The following is a 27174-nucleotide window of genomic DNA, read 5'->3' on the forward strand; positions in this document are numbered from 1 at the left end:
GCAGCCACGTGGGACCCCGCCAAGCAGTCAGGGCTACCATTGAAGCTCCCAGGCACTTGGTGGGATCCAGGAAGACCACCGCCAGGGGCCGGCGTCGTGGCACAGAGGGTCAAGCTGCCACCTGTGACTCTGGCATCCCATATGGGCGCTGGTTCAAATCCCGGCTGCTCCACTTCTGATCCAGCTTCCTGCTAATGCGCCTGGGAAAGCAGCAGCAGATGACCCACATGGGAGACCTGGACGGAGTTCCAGGCTCCTGCCTTTGACCAGGACCAGCCCTGGTGCCTGTGGGCATTTGGGGAGAGAAAGGGGATGGGAATTTTCTCTTTCTCTCCCTGTGTGTGTGTGTCTGCATCTCAACTAAATTATTATTATTTTATTTGACAGGCAGAGTTAGACAGTGAGAGAGAGAGACAGAGAGAAAGGTCTTCCTTCCGTTAGTTCACCCCCAAAATGGCTGCTACGGCCAGTGCTGCGCCGATCCTAAGCCAAGAGCCAGGTGCTTCCTCCTGGTCTCCCATGCAGGTGCAGGGCCCAAGCACTCTCCACTGCCCTCCCGGGCCACAGCAGAGAGCTGGACTGGAAGAGGGGCAGCTGGGACAGAATCAGGCGCCCGTATGGGATGCCGGTGCCACAGGCGAAGGATTAACCAAGTGAGCCACGGCGCCGGCCCTCAACTAAATTATTTTTAAAAATTGTTTGAAATGAAGTCTCTTTTCTACCTTGGGACTCCATGGTGGATGGGAGGCAGCCTGGACTGGGGCAGCCGATTTGCAGCCAGGTCTGCTGCAAATCTGCAGGCCAAGGTGCTGAATCAGGCACCCTGAGGCGCCCTGCTACCTGCAGCTGAGAGCGGCGGAGTCCCAGCCGCAGCCGCGTCCCAGGCGCCTCTCCGCGCCCTGGCAGGGAGGCAGGTGCGTTTGCTGGCCAGCTCCCAGGGCAAGGAGCTACCCTTCCATCACTCCCAGGCTGCGATGCGAGTGTTTCCTCTACTACTGTGTACCTGGCTTATATAAGCCTCCCGTTACAATGGCCACAGGCTGATATTCCTTTTCACTCCGTCGAAAAGGCAAGCTCCCCTGTAAGCGTCCATCGGAGGGCGGAGCGTTTCAGCTCCCCCAACTGTGGCCACTCAAAGGGCCTCGTGGGCAGACCGAGCCGATGCTGACGTGAGCGGGAACGGGCACGGGGCCTGCGCCGTGGGGCAGCAGGTGAAGCCACCGCCTGCCACGCCGGCATCCCAGATGGGCGCTGGTTTGAGTCCCAGCTGCTCTGCCTCCCACCCCTGCTGATGTCCCTGGGAAGGCAGTGAGTGGGATGTGGCCCAAGCGCGTGGGGCCCTGCACCCACGTGGGGACCCGGATGGAGTTCTTGGCTCCTAGGTCTTGGCTTCAGCCTGGCCCAGATCTGGGTGTGGCAGCCACCTGGGGAGCGAAACAGTGGGGAAAAGGTCCTCTCTCTTCTCTTTCAAATAAGTATCTAAAAAAAAAAAAAAAAAAAGTGCCTTGTATACACCATTAAATGAGGAAAAAAGCATGTTACAAAATTATAAACACAGAGTCGGCACTGTGGCATAGTGGGTAAAGCTGTAGCCTGCAGTGCTGCATCCCATATGGGTGCCAGTTCGAGTCCCAGCTGCTCTACTTCCAATCCAGCTCTCTGCTATGGCCTGGGAAAGCAGTAGAGGATGGCCCAAGTCCTTGGGCTCCTGCACCCGTGTGGGAGACCTGGAGGAGGCTCCTGGCTCTTGGATTCAGCCTAGTCAAGCTCCAGCCGTTGTGACCATTTGGGGAGTGGACAAGCAGATGGAAGACCTCTCTCTCTCTCTCTCTCTCTCTCTCTCTCTGCCTGCCTCTCTGTACTTCTGCCTTTCAAATAAATAAATCTTCTAAAAAAATGTACGCATACAGTATGTTGTCAATTTCAGGGGTGTGTGTGTAATACCCACACACAGAGTGGACGCAAACACAGCGGTGTGAAAATACAATAAAGGAAAAAGGAGAAGGCACTGTATCCCCCCCCGGGGGTCGGGGGACAGAACCGGTCACTTTATTTCCGACTCCTCGCACGGATCGCTGACGCTCTCTGCAGTGGCGTGAGGCGGTTCTGCCTGAAACCCAGAGTGAGGACTGAAAGCAAGCATGAGCAGAGGTCGACAGCGAGGTAAGGAAACTTGTCACGTATTCCTCCGCTCCAGGGTGCCCGGCACACACCGTCACCAGGTCCGGCCAGAGCAGGCCAGGGCTGCTTCTGGTGGGTGCAGAAGGGCGCCAGCATTCCAGGGAGCCTCCTCCCCTCCTCCCACCTCCCGCAAACCCACCTCCCGCCAGGCTCTGGGGCTTTCTCCCTGAGACCACTGGGGCACTGCTGGGCCAGAGCAGCGACCTGGTGGGGGACAGGCCCACCCCTCGCAGGCCCACACCGCGGGAGCCCCTTTGACTCAGGGAGTTCGGCACGTGGGAGGTTAATTCTCTTATCAAAACTGTACAAAATCCCAATTTTGCAGAGTGGCAATTTGGGGGAAAAAAAAAAACCCAGCCAGGATGGGAAAATGTTGGTTAGGCAGCACTAGACACGCCGTTCTCAGGGGAGCAATTATAAAAACACTCATTCAGCTATTTCTATTCAAATGAACACCTGAAGAGGAGGCCTCGATGGTTTTAAAAGTGTGTGGATATTACTGGATAAATGTTAGCCCAATAAAAGGGATCATCATGTGCTATTTGTGTACATTTAAGTTGACACTAAAAAGATCTTTGTGGAGCATCGTGGTGCGGCTGCTTTGTCCGCACGCATCTTTTTATCTCCTATTCCCTTAGCACTCCAGGACCGAACAAAGCAGACCCAGTGTGGCTGGCCACCCTCAGGGTGGTGTTCTCTTCCTCCTCTTGCCCCAGGATGAAAGGGACACGGGGGCAGGGGCAGCCACACCTGAAGTGGGCCCTCGCCCTCATGAATATGGAGCGCCCTGCCTGGGGGCGCAGGCTGGGGCTCCTAATAAGAATTCACGCGTCTGTGTTTGAAAACACGCATTTGCATTTGCCCTGCGGTCACAGTACACGGACCATTCTTATTCAGAAATTTATTTCTCTTCTTCTTCTTTTTGAAGGCCTGGAATACTCCATGCCCCCTCGCCCTCCACTCACACAGCTGCCCTGTGAGAAATGGAGAGGGGCCCAGAGCCACGGCAGCACCGCCCCCCCTGCGTGGGACGGGACCACAGCTCCCAGAGAGGGGCCCCTCCCACAGCAGCTGCCAGCAGGTGTGCTTGTCTCATTTCCACCTGGTCCAGAATGAAACACAAAAAGGGAGCAAAACACGGGGTGGCCGATGTTGGGGCGCCACACGCCTCCCGAAGCGAAGTCAGGGTGGGTGCACCCGGCAGCAGCAGGAGGCGCGGTGCCCGGGGTCCCAGGGGCTGCCTGGAGGCAGGGTTGTGGTTTCTCAGGTCCAGCACCCCGCCGGTCACTTCTCACTTCGTAAAACCAACCTGTGCAGGGCACCCTCTGAGCTGCGGCAGTGTGGGTGCAGGGGGTGCAGGGCCGTGCTCGCCTGCGTCTCCTCTACCTTGCAAACCAAAGAATGGGTGGTCTCCTCCACGCGGGGCTGTGCCCTCCCTGGGCCCTCACAGGCCCCCCAGCTCCTACCCTGGGCCTCCTGTCCCCGCTGTGGGCTCTGCTCACCCCAACCTCCAATCAGGACTTCCCCTCACCCTGCAGAACCCCTGCCTCGCGCCCCTGCTTCCCGGCCAGCGACCCGCCCACCAGGTTTGGTGCTTTCCTCCTAAGCACAGGTGCGGTGTCGGAGAGGCGCCTGCTGGCCATGCGAACACTGTGCACTGCAGGAAGAACCCTTGCTAGGCCACCCACGGGCCAGAGGAGCCAAGCCCACATTCCAGGGCAAACAGTGACACCCACCACATGTCGCACATGGGGACAGCCACCCTGGCAAGGGGCTAGGGGGCCGTGGCCACTCTCGGCCATGGTGCCCCTGCGACCAAATGGGCCCGGCTCCTCAGTCGACCCCAGCGAAGGGGAGGACACTCTTCTCTGGGTCTAGTGGAAGATGCACCTGCTGCTCTGGAAGGAGTCCACAGGCCCCTGGTTTCCAGCCTCGAGCCTCCGGATCCAAGGACCGGGCTCTTCCCAAACAGCCCCAAGCTGAGAAAGCCGAGCGTGTCGGCTGCCACCACAGCAGCGACAGCAGCCACTCGCTGAGCACCTGTCCCGGGCAGCGCCTTCTCACCTGCTCCCTGCTCCTCTCCACCCGCCGGCAAGGAGGGACTGCCTGGCCCGACAGCCCCATTTTACAGACTAGGAGACTGAGGCTGGCAGAGAGGAGTCAGCGTGGGCAGGGCGACCCCAGCGATGGTACCCAAGCCTGGTGTGCAGCCCCAGCCAGCGAACAGGACTGCACTGGAGCTCAGCCCTAGAGCCGGCAACGTGCCCTTCCCAGCATGGCCACCACCAGATGGCACGCGTGCAGTCTATCCACCGACTGGCTCAACACCTCCCGCCCCATCCACGCCCACGTGTGATCGTGTGCGCACACAACACACACAGACACGCACAGCTGCACACCGCGTGGAGGCGCAGGCCAGAGTCGGTTTCCTTCCGTTCTCTGAATGCAGGCTTGGCTTCCACCGCCCCAGTCCACGCCCTCCCTGTCCTCGCTCGCAGGAATCCGACAGCTGGGACACAGGGAGTTGGGGACGAGAATGCACCAAGGCAAAGATTTCTTCGTAACTGTCCTCAATATTCGGCTGATTGCTAGCCCGGTGGCAGATGTGGCAATGCCTGATGACCTAGTCAAGAACGCACTGCTTATCCCTAAATATACACCGGAGGAGCGGCAGAAGGAAGTTCAGCCCCTCCGCCCCTCCAGTCCTGGATCCGGTGCCCAGGGGACCGGGCAGGGAGCAGAGGGTGACCGGGACCGGCCACCTCCCTGTGACCCGGGCCTGGCGAGCAGGCAGCGCAGCGCCTTCCCCATGTCTACAGGATCTGGGGGCCTCGTCCTGGGAGCCCTGGCTGCAGCAGCGACAGGAACCTGCACTAGCAACCCCTCTTCTCCCTCTCGCTGTTTCCATTAAAGGGGCCGGGGACCCCCTCAAACTGGCCCTTTCCCAATCTCAGCTTTTGCGAAACACACCTGAGGCAACATGCGGCCAGTTCTTAAAGTGGTTCTTGACAAAGAGGGTCAGAAGCACATCAGGGGCCGGCGCTGTGGCGTAGCGGGTAAAGCCTCCGCCTGCAGTGCTGAAATCCCCTATGGGCACTGGTTCGAGTCCTGGCTGCTCCACTTCTGATCCAGCTCCCTGTTATGGCCTGGGAAAGCAGTGGAAGACAGCCCAAGTGCTTGGGCCCCTACATGGGAGACCCAGAATAAGCTCCTGGCTCTTAGCTTCGGATTGGCTCAGCTCCAGCTAACTGGGGAGTGAACCAGCAGATGGAAGACCTCTCTCTCTGCCTCTGCTTCTCTATAACTCTGCTTTCAAATCAATCAATCAATCTTAAGGAAAAAAACAGCAGCACGTAGCCGGAACTTTCTCTGCTAGGCCTGTGTGTGCAGGCCCTGGGCAGGGCCCCAAGGAGACCCAGGGAGCTCCAAGTGCAGATGTGAGCCAGAGACAAACTCCGAACGCCCCAGGGAGCGCCAGGAGGGGGCGGAAGCAGCAGTTCGTGTCCAGGCTCAGGGGCACGAGGACACCTGGCCTGCCTAGGAGGAGGAAGGGCAGGGAGCCTGGGTGACTGGGGGACGCAAGGCAGGGAGAGCAGGGGCTCCGACTCTGAGCATGGAGTCTGCCCTTCAACCAGCAGGTGACAGAGACCCCTCCCTGGCCCCTCAGGTCGCTGCCAGGTGAGTGGGTGGGCAGGGGGCTGGGTTAGGGCTGGAGACTCAAGTCCCGGAGGTCCCAAGACACAAATAGCTGTGTAGCCCAGACAGCTTGTTCATCTTGGAGGGGACCCAAAGCAGCCCAAAGAGACAGTGGAGAGCGAGAGGTCACAGCCACCTGTTCCAGTGCCCAAGGGGCCCACCCAGAAGGCATCCCCGTTAGCCACAGGAGCAGTGTGGCCCGGCCGGGGCATCTGCATCTCCCCTTACGGTGCACTCAGCTGGGTTCACACTGGCACCGGTGCTGATACGCCAATGACGTGACACCTTGTCTGTTCACCGGGACTCTCTGTGGGAAGCCAGGAGAGGCCAGGGTCCTTCTCTCCCAGAGCCAGGAAAGGGAAGTGGACACAGGCGTGCCAGAGGTGTGTGGCTGGTGGGCAAGAGGGTGCTGGGATGACCTGAGCCATCACCACTGCCTCCCAGGGCCTGAATCAGCAGGAACCTGGAGCCGGGAGTCAAGTCCAGGCACCCTGCATGCAGAATGTAGGCGTCTCACCGGCTAGGCTAAAAAATACCCGTACCCAGCCTTCTTACCGACGGAAAAACAGGCCGAGAGAGCACACCTCACTTGCTGATGTAATTTTTTGTTCCTATGCAAATACAGCTGCATTTAACTCGCCTTCCTGTAGCACAGAAAGATGCGGGGCGTCCTTGGCTAGCGTCATCAAGGCTGCGGTGACTGTGCTAAGTGTGGCGTGGAGAAGAGAACAAGACCAGGCCCGCTCCTGTGCCTTCACGGTGCGGACACACTGGGAAGGGGAAGACCAGCTCCTGCACAAAGCCCTTGGCTAACAACACAAGGCAACGCACAGCAAGAACGTCCAGGAGACGGCACCTGGTGTGCTGAAAGGGGAAGTTGTATGAAACGGACAGGGGCTGCCTGGGCGCTGGCCGGGGACACTGTCGTCCCCGAGGCCCGCGGAGTCCACAGCACCTGACAGTGGTGCACCAACCAGCTCGCCTCCCTTTCCACTCCCCTCCTGGCTCCTTCCCCAAACCCCTCCTCTAGGGATTTCTGGGAAAGTCTGCAGAGGCACCAAGGGTGGGTCTCTAAAACCCAGCTGAGGCCGAAGCGCAGCTCTCCACTGGTCCTGCACCCAGCACAATTAGCAAACTGATCAGCAGAGCAGCTGTCTAGGCCAGATGTATGCAACCTACAAGCTAGACACCCCTTACCTGAATTAGCTTCCTAACCTGCCAAACACAGTGCCAAGGCTGTGCCGACAAAGGGGATCAGGGACGCGATGGCACAGCCGGCCGAAGGTAAGGCATCAGGAGCATCGGCTGGGAGCTGTGAGCACAGACCCTGACACCAGGAGCACCGGGGTGCGCACCGAATGAGGACAGGGCACAGCCCGCGGCGGCTCTTCCACTGCGGCCGGGTTCAGACTCAGAGCCGGGTCGAGGGACAGAGCACTGCGGGCCAGACTCTGGATCCCCACTTTCTTTCGCTCGTTGGAACGCTGACTGCATTGTGCCGTTCACAGAACAACGCGAGTCAGCTTCAGACGGACAGGCGGGCCGGCCGCCAGGAATCGGCCTTCTCTCCCTCGAGGGCCCCCCGCATCCGTTTAAACGAGCGCTGGGGCAGTGATACCAGGCCCACTTTCTGCCAGTGTGGAGCCACAGGCTGGGGCTGGACTGAATTCCCTCACCCACCCCGGCCCAGCCCTAGGTCACGCGGGCTCTGGCCACGCTCACACACTTGTTCTTTGCCATTTTCTCCCACAACACCTACCAGTCGGGGCAGATGGCGCAGGAGCCTTTGTGCAGCCCCTCCTAGCAGAAGGAAAAGGCCTGGACAATGAGCCCTGAGGCCTAGCCGGACCTTCCAGCCGCCAACCGCACCCCCGGCAGCTGAGCCCTGCCTCTGGCTTACTCGGACACGGCAGGGGGAGCTGTGGTGTCTTCCCAGAGCGCAGGGCAGCTCTGGTCTCAAGGGGCCTCTCTCGAGCGTGTTCTCAGCGACAGTGCGAGGGTTTGAACCTTGGCCTCGCTGCTTCCCACCAAGTCACCCACTTTCTCTGAATTCTTATGCCCCAGATAATGTCACTCTTCCCACGGGGCTGCTCTGAGAATCGAACGCGATGTAGAAAATGCTCCACGGTGCCTCGTACCTAGTCAGGCGCCCCTTCTCTGTTTCATCACCCTTAAGCTTTTGGCTCCACGTCCTAGAAGGGACCTAGACAAGCGCCTAACCTCCGATGCCTCAGTGTCATTATCTAGGAGATGGAAACCACAGTATCTGCTTGAAAGATCAGTGAGAAAACTCACGTAAGCATTTAGCAACACCTAGTAGGTGACATGGAAAAAAAAAACACATTTACTTATTTATTTGAAAGGCAGACTGTGAGAGAGAGAATGTTCCATCCAGAGGTTCACCTCCCACATGGCAGCAACAACCTGGGCTGGGGCCAGTCCGAGCCAGGAGCCGGGAACTCCACCTGGTTCTCCAGGTGGGTGGCAGGGACCCAAGTACTTGGGCCATCACCTGCTGCCCTCCCACGTGCATTAGGAAGCTGGACCAGAAGTGGAGGAGCCGGGACCCTAACCGGCACTCGCAAATGGGACGCAGCTGTCCGTAGCAGCAGCTTAACGTGCTGTGCCACGCCGCCTCCCCTACACAGCGTCTCAGTAACGTTAGCCGGTGTTCCCGCAGCACACTGGGAGCAGCTCAGGGCAGAACGTGGTCAGTCCCTCATTCTCTGAACCTCCCCTGACAAGCATCTTCCACGAACCACGCACAACTACAGACATAAACCAAGACGAGGCCCCAGTGGTCCGAGAGCTGTGTCCAGGTGGAGCAATGACACATGATGGAAAGTGCAGAGAGGAGAGTCAGCCGCCGAACAGGCAGACAGTGGGGAGCTGGGCTGAGCTACGCACACCCAAGAGCACAGCAGAAGCGGGGCGTGCTCCGCCGGCTTAGCCGTGCGACACCCAGACTCACACCTGGAGGCCAGGCGCCGTGTGAGCTCACAAGCCCACCGCACGCGGTTAACGTCTCCCCGCCGCCCCCACCTGCTGCTGCAGGCTTCCAGGAAGGGGCGCCTACTCCCTGTGGGGCAGCCGTCAGCAACAGAGCACAGGCGACGTGAGGGACCAGGCAGCACACGGAGCGAGGCGGCCTGTACTCCAGTCACTGCACGGACCAGGCTGCCATGGAAAAGCCGTGGGCACCCAGGGACCCGGCTCCCAGGGCATTAAGAGGCCCAGGCAGTGCCGCTGAGCAGCCCGGGGTTTGGAACCGAAGCTGCTTAGACCGTGGGGGAGAAGGTGCAGGCCCCTCCCCCGCTGTGTTCCCTGCGGGGTGGGGGCCGCCCTCCTACTGCCTGTTCCCAAGGACGTGTCCTTGTCTCTCCTCTTCCCCCAGACCTAGCCCCCTACAGCTCCTCTCCCACAGTGTTCCCTGCAGCGCCCACAGTGCAGACTGCAATTAGAACCAGCAGCTAGACAGGCAGCATCAAGACAACGGGCGCGTCCCCAGGGCCTCTTGGAGTGCTTCCTCCAGCGTCTTCCTTGCCGCCTACACGTGCCCAAAGGCCGGGGGCTGGGGTGCCCTGCGGCAGACCTGCGGCACCTCCCACCACCCCTGAGCGCCAAGGCCTCCACTCTGCCTCCCAGATCTGGGGGCTCTGGGAGAACCCCGGCCCGGGCTTCCCTTGGCTGGGAGGTAGGATTGGAGGCCGGCCAACGGCATGCAGGAGAGTGAGGGGCAGGGTCTGGGCCCCAAGCTGCCTGTGGGCGAGTGGCTGGGAGGTGGCGGTGAGGCCAAGAGCGGGCTGACTGCGTTTGTCAACGAAGATATGAAAGGCTGTTTCTCGCCTTAATTAAAGGCTCATCAATATTCAGCTCGGCAAAGCTGAGCCCCACAATGATGGATGTCAGGGACTAAAGGCTTTCTGGGGGAGGGCTCTGCAGACACGTAGCCCCAACTTCATAGGGCATGTCGGGCCCCCGACACGAGGGTCTCAACGCAAAGGGCACGCTCGCTGCTCACCCACCCAGGCAGGCGGGAGAGGTGCGTGGTGGGGGTCAGAGCCAAGCGGGCGAGGCGCAGGGCTGGGGGCGGCGACAGCACAGCGGCCCTCGGCTTGGCCCTGCCCGCACGCCGATGGCAAGTGCTCCAGCTCACCGAAGGGAGCCTCTTCCGCAGGACCGTGGGGTTTGCAGCGTCTGCCCTCCACGAGGGCGAAGACTGGTGGGGATCCCTGCACGGGTCCCAGGGAGGCTGAGAAGGCAGGAGAAAGGCAGAGTGCACTAAACCATGGTCAAGCAGGAGGGCTGAGCCGGAAGCAAGTGACAAAGGGCCCACAGCCGGACCTGGGACACAAGGAGAGACAGCAGGGCTACGGTGGCGAGACTCTCAGGGGGATGATTTCACCAGCAAGTGGTTTGGGGGCGGGGTCCACAGTCTTAGTAATTCTAGTGAACCATTTTTTTTTCCTGATATTTATTCTATTTGAAAGGGAGAGTGACAGAGATTTTCCCATCCCCTGTTCACACCCCAAGTGGTCACAGTGTCAGCAACACCAGCGGCCAAGAACTCCATTCACATCTCCCACGTGGGCGGCTGGTGCTGGGGCACTTTGGCCACCTTCCGTTGCTTTCCTAGGCTCACTAGCAGGGAGGTGGGGCAGCTGGGACTTGAACTTACATGGGATGCTGCCCTGAACCATGTCTCAAGATGGAAGGAGTCTGAGCCAGCTTCAGCTTGTGCCTGGCCCCATGTCTTCTTTCTTAAAAAGGCTTATTTATTTGAAAGGCAGAGACACAGAGAGAGGGAGTGACAGAGATCTTCCATCCTCTGGCTTATTCCCCGAATGGCCACCAACAGCCAGGGTGGGACCAGGCTGAAGCCAGGAGCCTGGAACTCCATCAGGATCTCCCATGTGGGTGACAGGGACCCAAGTACTTGGGCTGTCAACCACTGCCTTCCCAGGAGCACTAGCAGCACGGAGCTGGGTTGGAAGCCAACAGCTAGGACTTGAACCAGCACTCCGACACGGGATGCCTGTGCTGCGGGTGGCCTGCTGAGCCACAACACCCCGCTCCGCCCGCTTCTAATGACCAAGCGTACGTCACAGCAGCCACGTGTGAGGCCAGAGTGTCCCAAGTGCCCAGCACACCAGAAAGACTGGTGACCCCAGCTCCTCGCTCTTCCTTCCTCGCTGTGACGGCACTGGAACACGGCAGAGCATCAGTGACATGTGTTGAATGGGTGAATTCTCACTGGAGGCTGCACTCTGTCTCCGTTATCTCCAACACCCGGAACAGTACTCAGGTCAACCCAAAGCCGGTCACCGCAGCGCGCTCCCACAATCCAACCCTCCCCTGCTCTCCTCTCCACGGCCACATCCCAGAGGATTCCCGTTTTGGGCTCTGTGCTCTTCTTCCTTTTTAAGAGATTTATTTGAAAGAATGACGGAGAGGGGGAGAGGGGGAGAGGGGAGAGAGGAGTCGTCCATCCACTGGTTCACTCCCGGCAGGGCCGGGCTGGGCTGAGGTCAGGACAAGGAACTCTGTCCCCGCCTCCCACGCAGTTGGGCCGTCATCGTCTGCACTCTGATCTGGCATCGGGCACTGCCCCAAGCAGCGGCCTAACCTGCTGCGCCACGACATCAGCCCCAGGCTACACTTTTCCTAGTCGACAGCACAATTTCTAGGGAGAATGCCCAATAGGAAACGATTTACTAGTATAAACTGTGTTTTTTAAAAAAAAGCATGGAAGACCAAAAAAACCCCCACATACCTTAGAAACTGAGAAGTAGAATTATTTTTATTTTCTTTATACTTTTCTGTGTTTTCCAAGTGTAATGAATATGCATTAAAACTATAATCAGAAAAAAAAAAAAACAACACTAACAAATTCAAGATAGGGACAAATTTGCTTAAAACCAAGTCACCCCAATAGTGACTTTGCCAAACGACTTTAACCCACCATCCATTTTGGTTTTCTGAATATTTATTTATCTGAAAGGCAGACTGACAGAGACAAATACCGTGATCTTCCACCTGCCGGTTCACTCCTACAGGAGCGAGGAGCTCCATCCAGGCCCCCACATGAGTGGCAGAGGCCCAGGCACTTGGGCCATCTCCTGCTGCCTTCCCAGGCACATTAGCAGGGAGCTGGACGGGAGCAGCCGGGACAGGATGTTGGTGTCCCCAGTGGCTGCCTAACCCACCTCCCCACAATCCGCGTTTTTAATATTTGCTTTTATGGCATTTTACATGTAACAGAGTGGGTGAAGCCAACTCACACAAAATTCACTTTTCGATAGATTTTGATTTCTAAAATTACTGTTCCCATCCAATTCCTCTACAGCACTACTGCCCTAGTTTTTAATAAAATGTATGAAGCCTCAGACACGAGAGAGCCCGTGAAGCACCCTCCAAGTGATCTCCGCCGGCACTCCCATTTGTTCTACTCTCAAGTACAGATTCTTAGTGTTTCTTGCAGGGACTCTGCTGTCAAACTGGCTTGAAAAGAAACATATTCCGGGGTGGTGTTTGGTGTGCTGGCGTGGGCTGCCCCTCGGGTCCTGCCTGCCTCAAGCCCTGGGCACTCCACTTCCAATCCAGGACACTCTGGGAGGCAGCACATGATGGCTGAAGGTGGGTCCCTGCCACCCACATCGGTGGATGGAAGATCTCTGTCTGCTTTTTAAACACAATGAAATGAATGAAAATGCTTTGTGACAAAGAAACATATTTCTAAGATAAAAATTTCTCAGAGCAAAATCATCCGATGAAAAATCATTTTTAAAAAATTCAAATTCCAGGCAAACAGCTTAAGTGAATTGTGTGTGAATGGGTTGGTTTATCCCAAAGCTGCCAGTGCTCATCGAAGCCCGTCTCCCTACAACCAGACCCCACCAGTCTCTGCCAGCCCCCCACCCCGACCCTCCACGCACAGCAGGACGGCTCTCAGGGCATCCGTACAGCAGAGGGCGTCAGCTGCTCTGCAACTAGAAGCCTATGCGAACAAGGGCCAACGGCCCCGAGCTCACCGGTCATCTCTAAAGAGAATCACTTACAGGCACTGCATCCTAACTTGGGATCAAATCTCACACTAAAACGGAACCAGGTCCAATTATTTCCTGTGTCAACCTGGGCAAGTCATTTTTGCCAAACTAAATTCATTTCCTCATCTGTACGTGGTGACACAATTTACTGCGTCGATACCCACCTCGTAGGTTGCTACATTAGACCTACTGACACGAATCAGGTGTGCTCAGTAGAAGGTCCCCTCACCGTGTGAGCCCTCAGAGCAGCGGGCACGCCCTCCGCCTCCATGGGAGCTGCACATCGCATCTGTCCGAGTACCAGACAGAGGAAGTTTTCTGATGACCAGGTCAGTCTACACCGCTCACATTAACTTAAAAATAAGAGGGCTGTGCCCAACTCCAAACATGCTTCTCCCCTCCTCTGGTCCTGCCCAAATGTCAGGCCCTTACACCCACGTGGGAGACCTGGAAGAAGCTCCTGGCTTCGGATCGGCCCAGCTTGTGCTGTTGTGGCCATTTGGGGAGTGAACCAGTGGACGGAAGATCGCTTGCTCCGTCTCTCCCTCTCACTGTGCCTTTCAGGTAAATCTTTAAGGCAACGACAAGCACAGACATAAACAACTCCCCTGGGGGAGGCACTGCACTTGTCCTTTCCAGAGGCCAGGCTTCTCTGCCTAGCCTGAGCCCAACATCACACAGTGGCAGGGTGGATGGGGGCCTCGAGACGTCAAAGTGGGGTGCAATTCCCTGAAAAGGCAGAGGTTTCCCAACATGCAGCCTACTCATCAGAAGAAACGGTTCAACGCTATGGGTGTCGGTCATCACGTACAACGCAACTCTCGCTGCCGCCAGCTGCCTCCTCTAGACTCGGGCATCTTTCTCTTCCCCTCTCCTCCTCTTCTGTTCCTGGTCTGACATCCTGCAGGGAAGGGGTTCCTCACATTTTCACATTTTTTGCCCGATAACTGTCTTTTCTCCCCCCACCCCACCTACTACCTGAAAAACTTCCGTGGACAGCTTTTAGGCTGCTCACTCCAACTGGGTCACTGCAATATTTCCAGAAATTAGTTGGCGACGGTATTTGGCCAATGCAAGATTTACAAGCAAAATCTACCATGAAGCTGAGCTGGCTTAAACTTCAAATTTTAATGCCAATTCAAGCTTTCAACCCCTGCTAAGGGTTGGGCTTCCTAAATTCTGTCTTAGACCAAAGCTCAAATGGCCACAGATCACTTGCTTACTCACGTGAGAACTGTGAAGCCAATGAGCACTGGAAGGCAAACTCTCAGAGCGTCGGGACACAGTAGAAACAGAGCTACCCAAAGAGCCCCAGCAGTGAGCAGTCTGCACCGAGCATGAACCCCTAAGACCTGTTCAGCACTGGGAGACAGGCAAGAAAGAAACGTGGTTTCTAAGATACAGGGGGAGGCGTTGGAGACCGTCTCTAGGTATCTGGCCTTATCTTACCCACAACATGTATTTCTTCAATCACAATTACGTCTAAAAGTTCTATTCTTGGTACTTCAAAATCCTAACACACTTCACATCCTTTTGGAAAAGAAGTTAGGATTTTCACTTTTGCACAGTTTGTCTGGTTGGCGACAGCCAAATATAATGTTCCTCATGAAAGTACCACAAGGTCAAAGGGGGCTAGGACGACAAGGAGTCCTCGCAACTCCTCTTCCTTCTACCCATCGCAAGTCTATTTTGTAGAGATGACGGCTTCAAGTCTGTGATTAAAACCAACTTTCAAAACGGCCCTGGAAGTCTGGCCAAGGAAACGCTTCCAGAGACTTTTAAGAACAAACTGGCCTGGGGCCAGTGCCGTGGCGCAGTGGGTTAATGCCCTGGCCTGAAGCTCCAGCATCCCATATGGGCACCAGTTTGAGACCCGGTTGCTCCACTTCCAATCCAGCTCGCTGCTATGGCCTGGGAAAGCAGTAGAAGATGGCCCAAGTCTTTGGGCCCCTGCACCTGCGTGGGAGACCCAGAAGATGCTCCTGGCTTCAGATCGGCGCAGTTCCAGCTGTTGCAGCCAATTAGGGAGTGAACCATCGGATGGAAGACCTCTCTCTCTCTCTGCCTCTCCTCTCTCTGTGTAACTCTTTCAAATAAATAAATAAATCTTTAAAAAAAAAAAAAAAAGAACTGGCCACAGAGCACACACCCATCACGGGCACCACGGACGCCTCTGCCCTGACACTGTTCTGGTGTGTAACACACTCTTCTCCTGCCTTCTATCAGACAACGGGGTCCTGCTCACCATGAACCCCACACCACCTACTCAAGAACCCGCCATCACCTGCAGGCTCTGGTTCCACACTCCTCCCCAAGTCCTACTCCCGTGGAAGGAGTTATCCTGATGATATACACTCGAGATGATGCTGGATTCTATTCCCCTGCAACTGTCCAGTTCCTGGAGAACGCATGGTGTCGAGACTACACTACTCAAGGAAGGCATCTTGACCCAACACCAAGCTGTCAATCATCGCCCGGGGATGGCGATGATCCAATACAGACTCCTTTCTCCATGGAAGCAGTTGTGTCGAGGCTATCAGGGATAGGTTTCCCCCATTGAGATTTCATAAACATGATACGTGCATGAATGCCTGGGCCAAGTGCTGGCTCTGCTAACTGTCAGCTTCCTAATAATGTGCACCCTTGGAGGCAGCAGCTGAGGGCTCAAGTACTTGGGACTCTGTCACCCACGTAGAAGATCCAGACTAAGTTCCAGGCTCCCAGCTCTAACCTGGCCCAGCCTAGGCTGTTGTGGGCACTTGGGGAGTGAGCCAATGGGCAGGGGCCCTGTCTCGCTACCTCTCAAATAAATCTTAAACAGTAATAATCTAAAAAAGCTGCTGTCTAGGAGAAATGCAGACTTTATACAGTCTATAAAACTGCAGTAATATTTTCAAAACAAAGCTTAATTTTACCAGGCCAAATTAGAAACAATTATGAGAACATCTAAGAATTGGAAAAAAATTATTTTACAGTTGGAAAGTGTGTGCTGCAAATACACTTGTTCTGAACATCTCATGAACTTACACGTGGAATGGGAATGTGAAGGCTCCAGTACAGTGATGTACTGGCCTAACGGAACAGCACAGCTCCTTCTAACGGTCTTGGCAAAGCGTCCAGGCACGGCCGCTTCTCTGCTGGGGGCAGCTTTCTTGGCTGTGAAGGCAGAGCATGCCCTCTGTCACTCACGGGGAGCAATTCTGCCCAACTGTCTCTTTTCGACAACTTTAGCATCAATCTCTTTATTAACAGCTCCACTGCCGTCAGAAAACGCAAACAAGGACCAATTCTCAGGCCAGATTTCTGGAACTCACATAGCACCAGGCAGCACACAGTGTGAGAGTTTGTGAGGAGGGTGTTGTGCCAAGAGACAGACAGCATCCACAGGAGCAAACAGAGAGTTGGGACATTTTACAGCATTTCATTAAAATACACACACCTACATTCTTATGCGTAAAATCTAGAAACAACCCAGATACCTGGTTAGGTACGTGGGGACGGGGACGCGGAGGGGCACCAGGGCAGAGAGCACCGCTCTCCTCACAAGCAGTTATTTTGCATTTCCAGAATTTTTTAAAGCAAAAATTACATACCCCCATCAGAAAAGTTTTAACTATTTTAGGACTACACGACATTATTAGAAAACACACAAGGCTGAGATGTCTACAAGGAGCTGTGAGACATGTAAAACTGCCATGTTTGAATTATTCAAAACACACATTTTCCGCATGAAATTATGGATCAAAAAATAGTATCTTAAAGGAAATGTTTCTAAAAAGCCTGTAAAGTATTTTTAAGAAACACAGACATCTTAAAAAGAAATCAGGTCTTAGCCAAGTGACTACCATGAACCAAAGTCCATCTAGGTTAAGTGGAAACTGGGTCTCAGAGTTGCTACTGAGCTGACACTTACACTAAGTGAAACTTTAGTGTTCATTACAATGTGTCAACACTTGCGGACCAGACCTACCCTAAGTCAGCATTTATCCTTAGAACTCCTCTTTTAGTCCGTTTAGCATTTCAATCTGTTTATTGTTTGAAAACAGCACGAACAGAGTTAGTACTCAATGACTACATGGAAAACTTTGACTCTACTATTTAATTTACGCTGTTCCACAATCATGCATGTTGCTATGATGTTTTGCAACTGTGATGTCTGTGCAGGCTCAGGTGGAAAAGGAACTCTCCACTAGGACTAAAGTGGTGGAGGCAGGTTCGAGCCTGGAGTGAACCAGCTCTCTGGCCTCCAGGCCCTAACTACAATGTAAGACAAAAAGGACACCCCATTCGGCCTTCTGAAGTCAAATCTGGGACCTGGTGAGGAAGAACAGAAGGTTTCATTCTCACACTTCTAAAAAGATTATTAAAGGGCCGGCGCTGTGGTGTAGTGGGAAGAGCTGAGGCCTGCAGCGCCAGCGTCCCAAATGGGCACTGGTTCAAGTCATGGCTGCTCCTCTTCCAATCCAGTTCTTTGCTATGGCCTGGGAAAGCAGCAGAAGACAGTCTGAGCCCTTGAGTCCCTACACCCACATGGGAGACCCAAGGGAAACTCCTGGCTCCTGATCGGCCCAACTCCAGCTGTTGTGGCCATCTGGGGAGTGAACCAGAGCATGGAGGATCTCACTATCTGCTTCTGCCTCTCTGTACTCTGCCTTTGAAATAAATATTTTTAAAAAAGATTAAACTCGCCAGCGCCGTGGCTTAACAGGGTAATCCTCCGCCTTGCGGCGCTGGCACACCGGGTTCTAGTCCTGGTCGGGGCACCGATCCTGTCCCGGTTGCCCCTCTTCCAGGCCAGCTCTCTGCTGTGGCCAGGGAGTGCAGTGGAGGATGGCCCAAGTCCTTGGGCCCTGCACCCCATGGGAGACCAGGAGAAGCACCTGGCTGGCTCCTGCCATCGGAACGGCGCGGTGCGCTGGCCGCAGCGCGCCTACCGCAGCGGCCATTGGAGGGTGAACCAACGGCAAAAAGGAAGACCTTTCTCTCTGTCAAAAAAAAAAAAAAAAAAAAGATTAAACTCTAAATACTATGCCCTTTACAGATTTGATTTTTGCCAAGATGAAAAGATGTATACTAAAAGGTAATTGGAGAAAGAAGTAAAATAATTACAATCACACTCTTCCACATGTGAAGTTTCTGAAATGGGAACTTGAGTGGAACCTCAACTCTACCTTTCTAAGGAAAGGTTTGTGATTTGAGGGAAATGAAGAGAAGAAAAACATACATTCCATCCCTTTTCAACAAAATACTGTGTAGTTTGATCAGCTGCAAGGATATTCCCAACACTGAGACAAAAGCACATCTCGGAGGAGGAAAATTACTTCTAGATGAAGTAAAATCAATTCTGAAATACATGGCTCAGAAACATTTATGCCACCTCCCTTACTGGTGCCAATAAAGCTATCTAAAATGCAACAAAAAATGTAAAACTGGTGGTAGGAAGAGAATGAGTTGATTCCACAATTAGAACAGTGCCCAGAATTAAAGGACCACCTCTCTCTGTGACTACGATCACTGTTTATCACAGAACGTAACACTTCACAGACCAAGGTCTGGTCTGGGAGCCAAGACTGCATCCAATTGTGACTATGGCTTGAAGAAAAGCTAACAGGAGCAAAAGCATGATTCAGGATAAAAAGCTATTAATTTTCCTTTGTACTATTCTTTTATATTAGAAACAAAACAGGCAAAAAATATTTCCAAGGAATTGTTCAAAGACTTTTTAGCTTTATCTTTTTTTTTTTTTTTTTTAAATGCCTCTGCACAATACTTCCAGGGTGTGGTCTATGAAGCTGGTTCATATTCATGACTTATCCTTCCATGTATCAATTATCTTTTTTAAACTTTTATTTGAGAGGTGGAGTTGCAGACAGTGAGAGGGAGAGACAGAGAGAGAGGTCTTCCTTCCACTCCTCAAATGGCCCCAATGAAAGGAGCTGAGCTCATCCAAAGCCAGGAGCCAGGAGCTTCCTCCGGGTCTCCCATGTAGGTGCAGGGGCCCAAGGAGTTGGGCCATCTTCTACTGCTTTCTCAGTCCATAGCAGAGCTGGACCGAAAGAGGAGCAGCCAGGTCTAGAACCGGCACCTACATGGGATGCCGGCGCCACAAGCAGAGGATTAACCTACTGCGCCGCAGCTCGGGCCCCTCCATGTATCAGTTATCACTTGGAGCTGCCGATCACCTTGAACACAGCCAGAATACTATGCGGAGCTCTAAAACATGTTTCTGTGCAGAGGAAAGAAACAATCACTGGTGCTAATCAGAAAAATTAAAACCTCAGTCCAGAATCTGTCAGTCAGTATGGCGCCAGCGTTACGGCGCAGCAGATAAAGCCACCACTTGCGACACTGGTATCCCATATGGGCGCTAGATCATGTTCTGGCTGCTCCACCAGCTCCCTGCATAATGGCCTGGGAAGGCAGCATATGATGGCTCAAGCGCTTGGGAGACCTGGAAGAAGCCACTGGCTCCTGTTGAGCCTGGCCCGGCTGTGGTCATTGTGGCCATCTGGGAAGTGAACCAGCAGGTGGAAGTTCTCTTTCAAATAAATAAATCTTAAAAAGAAAACAAAACCCTCAAAGTATGATGTTCAGTCTCATGTCTAAGTATCTTTCAAGGTTAGAGGAAGTTCATCAAGTTCAACTCTGTACGTGTTAACAGTTTAATCAAAACTAATTTTTTATGTTTTCCTTTTTGCCTAGTTGTCATAAAAGTTAACCTTTACATTAAATCAGTTACTCCACATAGCAGTCAACTATTTTTATATATATAGTGGATATAGAATTTGAAATTTTAGGTGTGAAATACATAAAACTGCACGTTCCTTAGTATAATGGCTTTTACATAGAGTCCACCCCTCTACTCAAAACCCTCAGCAGGTGTGGGTGCTGCAGCACAGCAGGTTAAGCTGCTGCGTGCGACAGCCACATCCTGTATCAGAGTGCCTGGTTCAAGTCCCGGCTACACCACTTCCAGTTCAGCTTCTTGCTGACCCATCTGGGAGGCTGCAGAGATGATGGCTCAGTGCCTGTAAACCATGTGGGGGACTCGGGAGTTCTGGGCTCCTGGCCTCCGCCTCGGGTAGTACGGGCGCTCGGGCATCCCGGAAGCAAACTAGCAGATAGATGGAGGCTCTTTCTCATCCTCATGCCCTGCCTTTCAAGCAGATGAAAATAAACACTAACACACACGCGCGCGCAGGAACCATACCCCACAACTGGTCATCACTAACGCAGGAGCAGTCCATTGCTCACCCAAGAGTTACGTGTGAATGTGAAGCATTTGGGGGTTTCAGAAAAGCCACACTTGATTTGGATTCAACCAAATAAGAAATAGGATCCTGGCGAGTGGCAGTTCCTAACTCTACATTCACTGAAGAACAACAGTGCCATCTGCTGACATTAGAAATGACGTACCTACAGGTTGGAAGAGAGCACAGTATCCTGTGTACAAGTGTAGAATAAATACAGAGAAAATATTTTAGATGACTGAACATGAATTAAGAGTGTGTTCATGGTTTTCTCCCGGAAGATCAGTTATGAGAAATAAATATCAGATTGTTATGATATAAATTCAGTGTAATTTATTTATTAATATTGAGTGTAAATTAAAGAGACAAATTCTTTGCAAATCTTAATGTCATTCTATAAACTTTTTAAGTAGACTCAAATACTAAAAAAAAAAAAGTCAGTCAAAAGAAATCAGGCAACTGTGGGATTGTGCTGTTTTTTTTTTTTATTGTGTTTTCAATGGAGAAATACATCATCTGTTTACAAAATAGCTCTTGAAAAATACAAGGAGTACAGATACTATAAAACAAAGCAAACTCCAGTCATGAGACACTACATACATCATGCGAAAGCAACAGTCTGATCTCCAGGTTATGAAAACTAGAATTAAAAAGTCACTACACAGAAAATGTCCAAGTTTCCAGCTTGGCAAAACTTGGGTGCAGTTACATGAAACGTTTAATAAACTGAATTTTTTCCCCAATATGTAAACAAAATGACAAGACTAAATCTGTGCCTGGCAATTCCAATCTAACTCTGAAGCTACACAAACACACGGACACCTTGTGCACTTCACCTGTCAGGATGACCATCTTGTTTTTCTGTAGGTGGTGGAAGGAAGGGCCAGGTGACTATGCAGAGCGAAGATGTGGGGAGCAGAACACTGTATACTAGACATCATAAATCATGTGGAGAGAAAGCTTCAATCAATGCGTAGCCTAAGGGGAGAGACTACACTCCAACTCTGGAAAATTAATTTAGGAGGACAGGGCAGCTGAACGTGAGAACGCACATGTGACGGAACGAAGCACAGGGAAGACTCCAGCATGCGCGTCAGCTTTGCTCTGTCCAGACTCAGACCCAGTCACCAACACCTGGCAGCCCTCACACTCTGAAGGACGGGTGTTCTACCTAATTATGGGAATTGTTTTCTTTAAAGAGAGGAGTTCCTAATCTGTTGCTAGAATAAAAGAAAATAAAAAGGAAAGCTGACTCGATGTCAAGTGCTTGCTAGAAATGATTTTTAAAATGTTTCTGTATGTAAAATTCACCGGCAAATTTTGGTAAACCAGTTAAAAATAAAAATCAGTTTAAAAATCTTGGAGAAAATGCCTTTTTGCCCACATGTCTAAAATTGAAAGTCAATTTGCTATAGAGAGCAGTTCCATGGAGTGTACAAAATTCTTCTTTATTGAGAGATCAAATGGCCATCCAAGATAGTTATGTTTCACAGGCATTATTTTTAGTCACTCTAAAGGTTTCAGCCATGGGACCAAAATTTAGTGTTCTGTGTCATGTAGCCACAGGGTCTTACTAGTTTCACATCATGGCTTAAGAAAATACTGGCATTTTGTTTTCTGTGAAGTACTTCCTACCTCGTGCACACAAGCAAAAGGAAAATAAGAAAAAAAGGGTAGGGAGTGCAAAAAGCTTTTCTTGTTTTTGTTTTGAAGACAACAGATTGAAGGCAAAAGAATATCGAACTTTGATAAGCTTGAAGAAAAATACTTGCTGATTGTTGATTTGTATGCACTATAAAACAATTCTATAAATAAAACCAATATATCATTTCTTAATCGCGACCCCATCAAAACCAAGTATGTCTTAATTATTCTTTCAGTGTCAAATGTATACCCTAGAGTTGCCACTTCATCTTCAAGGGTCACAGCTACCTCCTAGGGAGACTACGCTAGACGTGCTCGCATCCTCTGAGTGTGACAGCACACCACTGCACAACGGGACCCAACCGGGAGCTAATGGCAAAGGAAATTCTTCAGGAAAGAAAGAAATCCATCAAGCCGAAAATCTAAAATTAGTTCTACTTCCTAATAAAAAAAATACATAAAAGTGCATCATCAGAATAAGGAAATCTTATGCCAGTTTGTATTGCAAGTTTTCCAAACAATGCATCAAACATAAACCCAATTCAGATGTCAATTATGGATACAAATATAGCTTGAGGTGTTTTTTTTTTGTTTTTTTTTTCCATTTAAAGGCAGTAATTTTTGAAATAGTTAATGCAACTGTTGCTAACACAATAATAATAGTACTCCTGGCGTCACATACTAACCTGGACTTCCGATCAAGTGCTGATTAGCCCAGTAAGGGAGGTCACCAAAAAAACCTAAATCCATTTTCAGTCATGTCTAGTCTTGTACCCTCCATTTTCCTTTTTTAGCATTTGAAGACAACAGGTTGAGTTGGCAGATATTGTTTATGGACCCCTGAGGTTGTTTTTACCGATTCAATCTCAGTTTTATTGAATTCTTGATAACAGGAATAGGATTTGCAGGGAGAGCGGGGATATCAGAAAGGTCTGTACTGGATGTTTTCTGAGAATGAAAGCAAAGAACACATCATCGTTCAAAGCACTGCAGGTTAAAAATGAGACGTACTTTCCATTGCTTTACTTTCTAAGAATTGATGGAACTTTACCATAAGAAAAGTATTGTGAAATTAAAGAAAAATATTCTGAATTGTTCAAATAGAATGCAAATAAACATGCCTACTTTTAGCACATTATTTGTTCTACACTTAAAGAAATTTTAAAATAATTAAGCACAAATTATTTTAACAATATTTTAGCAATATATAGAAAACACCTAAGTAATTTGAAATACAGCTTTAAAAAATGTGATCCCCTAAGCATTACCTATCAAATAATTACCATGTTAACATTAAACTGTTTTTACGTATTACAACACTAACAGCTGTGATATTAACTAGTATTGGAGCACCCCCATGTGGGAGAATATTTAAGTTCACCCTTATACACAGAAGCAGTAGCTGTCAGTAAATTCATTACTTTCTTACACTACAAATTATAAAATTAGATATACAACTCTGAGCGATAATCTAATTATTCTAACGTTTAGAAAAGTTTTCATTAAATTAAAGCCTTCTTTAATATTCAGAAATCCAGCGATGATTTTTAAGTGTCTTATTGTGGAAAATTCCAAACATACACAAAAGTAGAGCGCATTACAGAACTTCCATGTATTCATTCCGCAGCTTCATCAGCTACCATACAAAGCCAATCCGATATCCTATCACCTTTAATCCCTGGATTATTCTAAAGCAAATCCCAGAGAGCCTATCATTTCATCTGTAAAACCTCAAGATTTACCTCAAAGCAGTGAAGACACTTTGTTATACACAGAAACAGTATTATTACCCCCCTAGAAACAGATGTGTCCTTAATTTCACCAAAAAGGAATTAATTTTTAAGCATAACTACGTTTTTGATAACTGGGTGGTTTTACTCTCACTGGCTTTTAGTAGAAAATCCTACTCATAAAAATATCTAAGCGGCAAATACTAATTACTACAGGAATGGACTTCTGAAAGACAAAGCTATGAAAATGGTTCCTTCAGAAGCAGCATGGCACACATCAATCATAATCACAGGGCAGCGGAGGTCTGGTAAAAACCAGTCTGCCCATGGACCAATATTACGCATGAGATTTCCTGATGTGATTATGCCCCAAATGTTTTACTAGATAAAAATTATGGAAACAAAAGAAACTTCAGAAGCAAAAAAATATGATTTATATATCCTTAAAGACTATCAAAGTTAATATGCTACAAAGCATATTTTTATAAATAATCACTTTAAAATAACTCCAAACCACAAAGTAGCAAAAATATCAGAGTATCAGTTAATCAACACCACTAGGAACCACACTTGGCAGTGTTATCTCACTTTGTAGAGATTAATCACTTTAATATCAATTTACAGAAAAAGATTTACTTTGTATCAGAGTTTGATTTAGACTTTAGGGTTGATTCCATTTAAAAGGATCCAAAAAGCAAACAACTGTTTTCCAAGCAAAGTGAAGGTTTGCAAATGCATGAAAAAAGATCCCAGAGGTCTACTGTATCTAACAAACTGTCACAAGCTAACAGGAATAAAAAAAATTTCAGAGAATTATGGATTATATACTAATTAACTAACTGAAAAGCAGTAGGGAAAATGAGGCAAAAATCAATCTTAAAAACAAAGGTCAAACAAGTATTAATCTCATAAAAAAATCTAAAAGGATGGTTTCAGTGCTTTCCAAATTTAAATTTCACCTTGACCTATAAATAAAGCCTCCATGTGGCCCGTGTATAGGACTAGTGAAAATTTACGTGATTTGCAATATCAAATAATGAATGCATCAATGATGAGTTAGCATCCAGACAACACAACACAAAACAGTTCCATCAAATCCAATGGCCCTGCTTTTAAACTACAATGAATACACACATATAGGTTAGCAAATAATTACTTTCACAAATTTTAGCAGTCTTCTATGATACACCACACTGATCTTAAGAACATTTACAAATCTCTCCTTGCTTTTTTCTCTTAGTACCTGAGAGGCCAACAGAGAAGCCGCTGTCTGAATAGTTTCTGATTGGGTTGTACTTGTCTCTGTATCAAGTTGTTCCTGTGAGACAAAGAGGATGGGGAGGGGGGAAAAGAGACTTAAAAAAGAATAAAAGAACATAACTGGGTTTGGCGGCTAATAAAGAAGACAAACTGGAAGACAGAAGGGATCAAGAGAGAGATGCAACTAAATTACAAAATCATTTATTAAGCCTCATTGTTAAGTTATTTTACCATTTCAGATATTCAAAAATTCCTATTTACCTACAAATCTTACAATGCATGGTCAAAATATCTCATGACTTTCCAACTGGCTCCAACTTGGACGTTTTAAGCAAACAGTAATTAACAACACACATAGGCACATAATGAAATGCTGCCCAGACAATAATTAACAGAATACAAACCCAAGGAAGGCTCTTAAATGAAACAAAAAAAAAATTAAATATTAAATAAAATTACCCAGAAGCACAAACATTGCTCCAGGCCCTTAATTCTAAAATTTAAAAGATTTCTTCCACTTTAAGGTCCCTCCTCTCCTCCTTGATTCTCCTCTAAGCATAATCAGAAACACAAAGTAACCCATCTCATTCCACTGCTTTAAATTTTTGGAAAGCAGTGCGAAACGCTCAAAATTAATACACATACACACAAAAAAATGAAAGTAACCATATTAAAAGCCTCAATTTCTTTTAAAGTAAAATAATGAAACACAGATTTTCTCCTATGAAACTACAAAGGGTAAACAAGGTGTAAGGAGTAGGAAGGGAAGAAGTGTAGCTTTCCTGGAAGACAACTTGGCTGTGTTCATTAAGTTTTAAAAATTAACCATATTATTCGTCTCAGGATTTCTCTTTCATTAATCTAAGCAAACGAGAATGCACAGCAGGAACTGAACAACAGTCAAGACTACACTAGGAAAGTACAACTGGCTTTTCTTAATGGAAACTGTTAATGCCTGGGAACTGGTTGAATACAATATAGTAACAGCCTTCAGATGGGATTCTGTATGTTCATTAATAATGCTGTAGATTACTTAATGACACCGACATGTTTTCTTGGTTTACAATGTAAATTAACAGGAAAGCAAAAAGGAATTGCTATGTAGTACATGTGAGGGTACACAGAAAACCTAGAAACACACCAAAAGAATACTTGTTAAAGTATCCATCACAGAAATCTGGATAATTAAGGAGAAGGGGGGAGAACTTCCAATTTTTCTACAACGAAGGGGAATCAAGTTCAAAGTTCATTCATTCAATGTCTTTCACAGTGCAGACAAAACCAATCTCTTCCACTCCATCTACCTTATTCAAACCCCACCCTAAGTTTTAACCAAAACCTTCTGTCAAAAACTAGTTCCCTAACCAAACCATAATCTGAACCGAACAGTGAGATGATCTTTTCATCTCCGACTGCCAAAACTCCCATGCATCCTCAAAGACAACTTCAAATGCTACTTCCCACTTCCGTGAAGCCTTTCACTGTGTCTGCAGTCAAAAGTAACATCTTATTCTTCCTTGTCCTCACTCCCCAGTCCTCAACTAGTCTGATCTGATTTCATAGCAATTCCATATATCTACATCTTATATTTTCTACTTAATTGTAAGCTCCTTTAAATGTATGGAACATGTCTCACTATTATATTCCCTTCAGTGTTCAGCAAAATTAATTAACATTAAAAAGGAACAAACACTTGTCTAAAGACAGTACTGACAAAAATCTAAAACCTAAGCTACAAAATACAGTACAATATTCTAGAGACATTTCTATCACATCTTTTGTACTCTTAATTGTGTATGTATTCTAAAGGCTAAATTGATATACCTTTGTTTCAGTTTTATCATGTCCACTCAAAGCAAGACAGTTAGCATCTTCACTTGTTTCATCCTGTTTTTAAAAAAAAAAGCTTTATTCTCTAAAATGAAAGAATCTGGATTATTTGCCAATCAATGCTTTAATGTATGAAAATTTTTCAAAACTATAAACATAATGTGAATTCAGCAACTACTAAAATTAAAAAGAACATGCGAGAAATGAGTACTGCAGATCACCATCTAAAGTACATTCCCCAAACCACTAAGTTCATAAATTTTGTGTAAGGAAAAACAAAAAGAATTCCCTGACCAAACAAGCTCAGGAACTTGACATACTCTTGCTCCCATTCTAGGGAGATTCACATGCACGTTAGCATATAAAAGGTTCTAAGAATTTTATGAAGAATACCATTTTCTCAAACTTAGCCAGAGAATCTACCCTTCCTTTGTGAGAACTATGAAAATACTCAAGAACACAAGGTTTGAAATGTGCTCTCTCTCTATGGGTCCTAAACAACTATTCTGACACTGTTTTCTTGGCTTCATTTACTAA

At 49.3% G+C, this 27174-nt stretch overlaps 1 protein-coding gene across 6 annotated transcripts in view; it reads right to left on the minus strand.

Annotated features, from left to right (window-relative positions):
• Nucleotides 1-22231: 22231 nt before the first annotated feature.
• PAPOLA (poly(A) polymerase alpha) overlaps nucleotides 22232-27174 on the minus strand; it is a 63068-nt gene continuing 58125 nt past the window's right edge. For 2 of the 6 annotated variants that reach the window (XM_062181254.1, XM_062181253.1), the window contains exons 20-22: nucleotides 26632-26694; nucleotides 24791-24865; nucleotides 22232-22765 (exon numbers count right to left, since the gene is read on the minus strand). In XM_062181254.1, coding sequence (XP_062037238.1) covers nucleotides 22670-22765; nucleotides 24791-24865; nucleotides 26632-26694 — 234 coding nt within the window. In that variant the 3' untranslated portion in view covers nucleotides 22232-22669. The remainder of the gene's footprint in view (nucleotides 22766-24790; nucleotides 24866-26631; nucleotides 26695-27174) is intronic. The other 4 variants (XM_062181256.1, XM_062181255.1, XM_062181258.1 and 1 more) reach the window with 2 other exon arrangements.

Source organism: Lepus europaeus, chromosome 22 (genome assembly GCF_033115175.1).
Source record: "Lepus europaeus isolate LE1 chromosome 22, mLepTim1.pri, whole genome shotgun sequence".
NCBI lineage: Eukaryota > Metazoa > Chordata > Mammalia > Lagomorpha > Leporidae > Lepus > Lepus europaeus.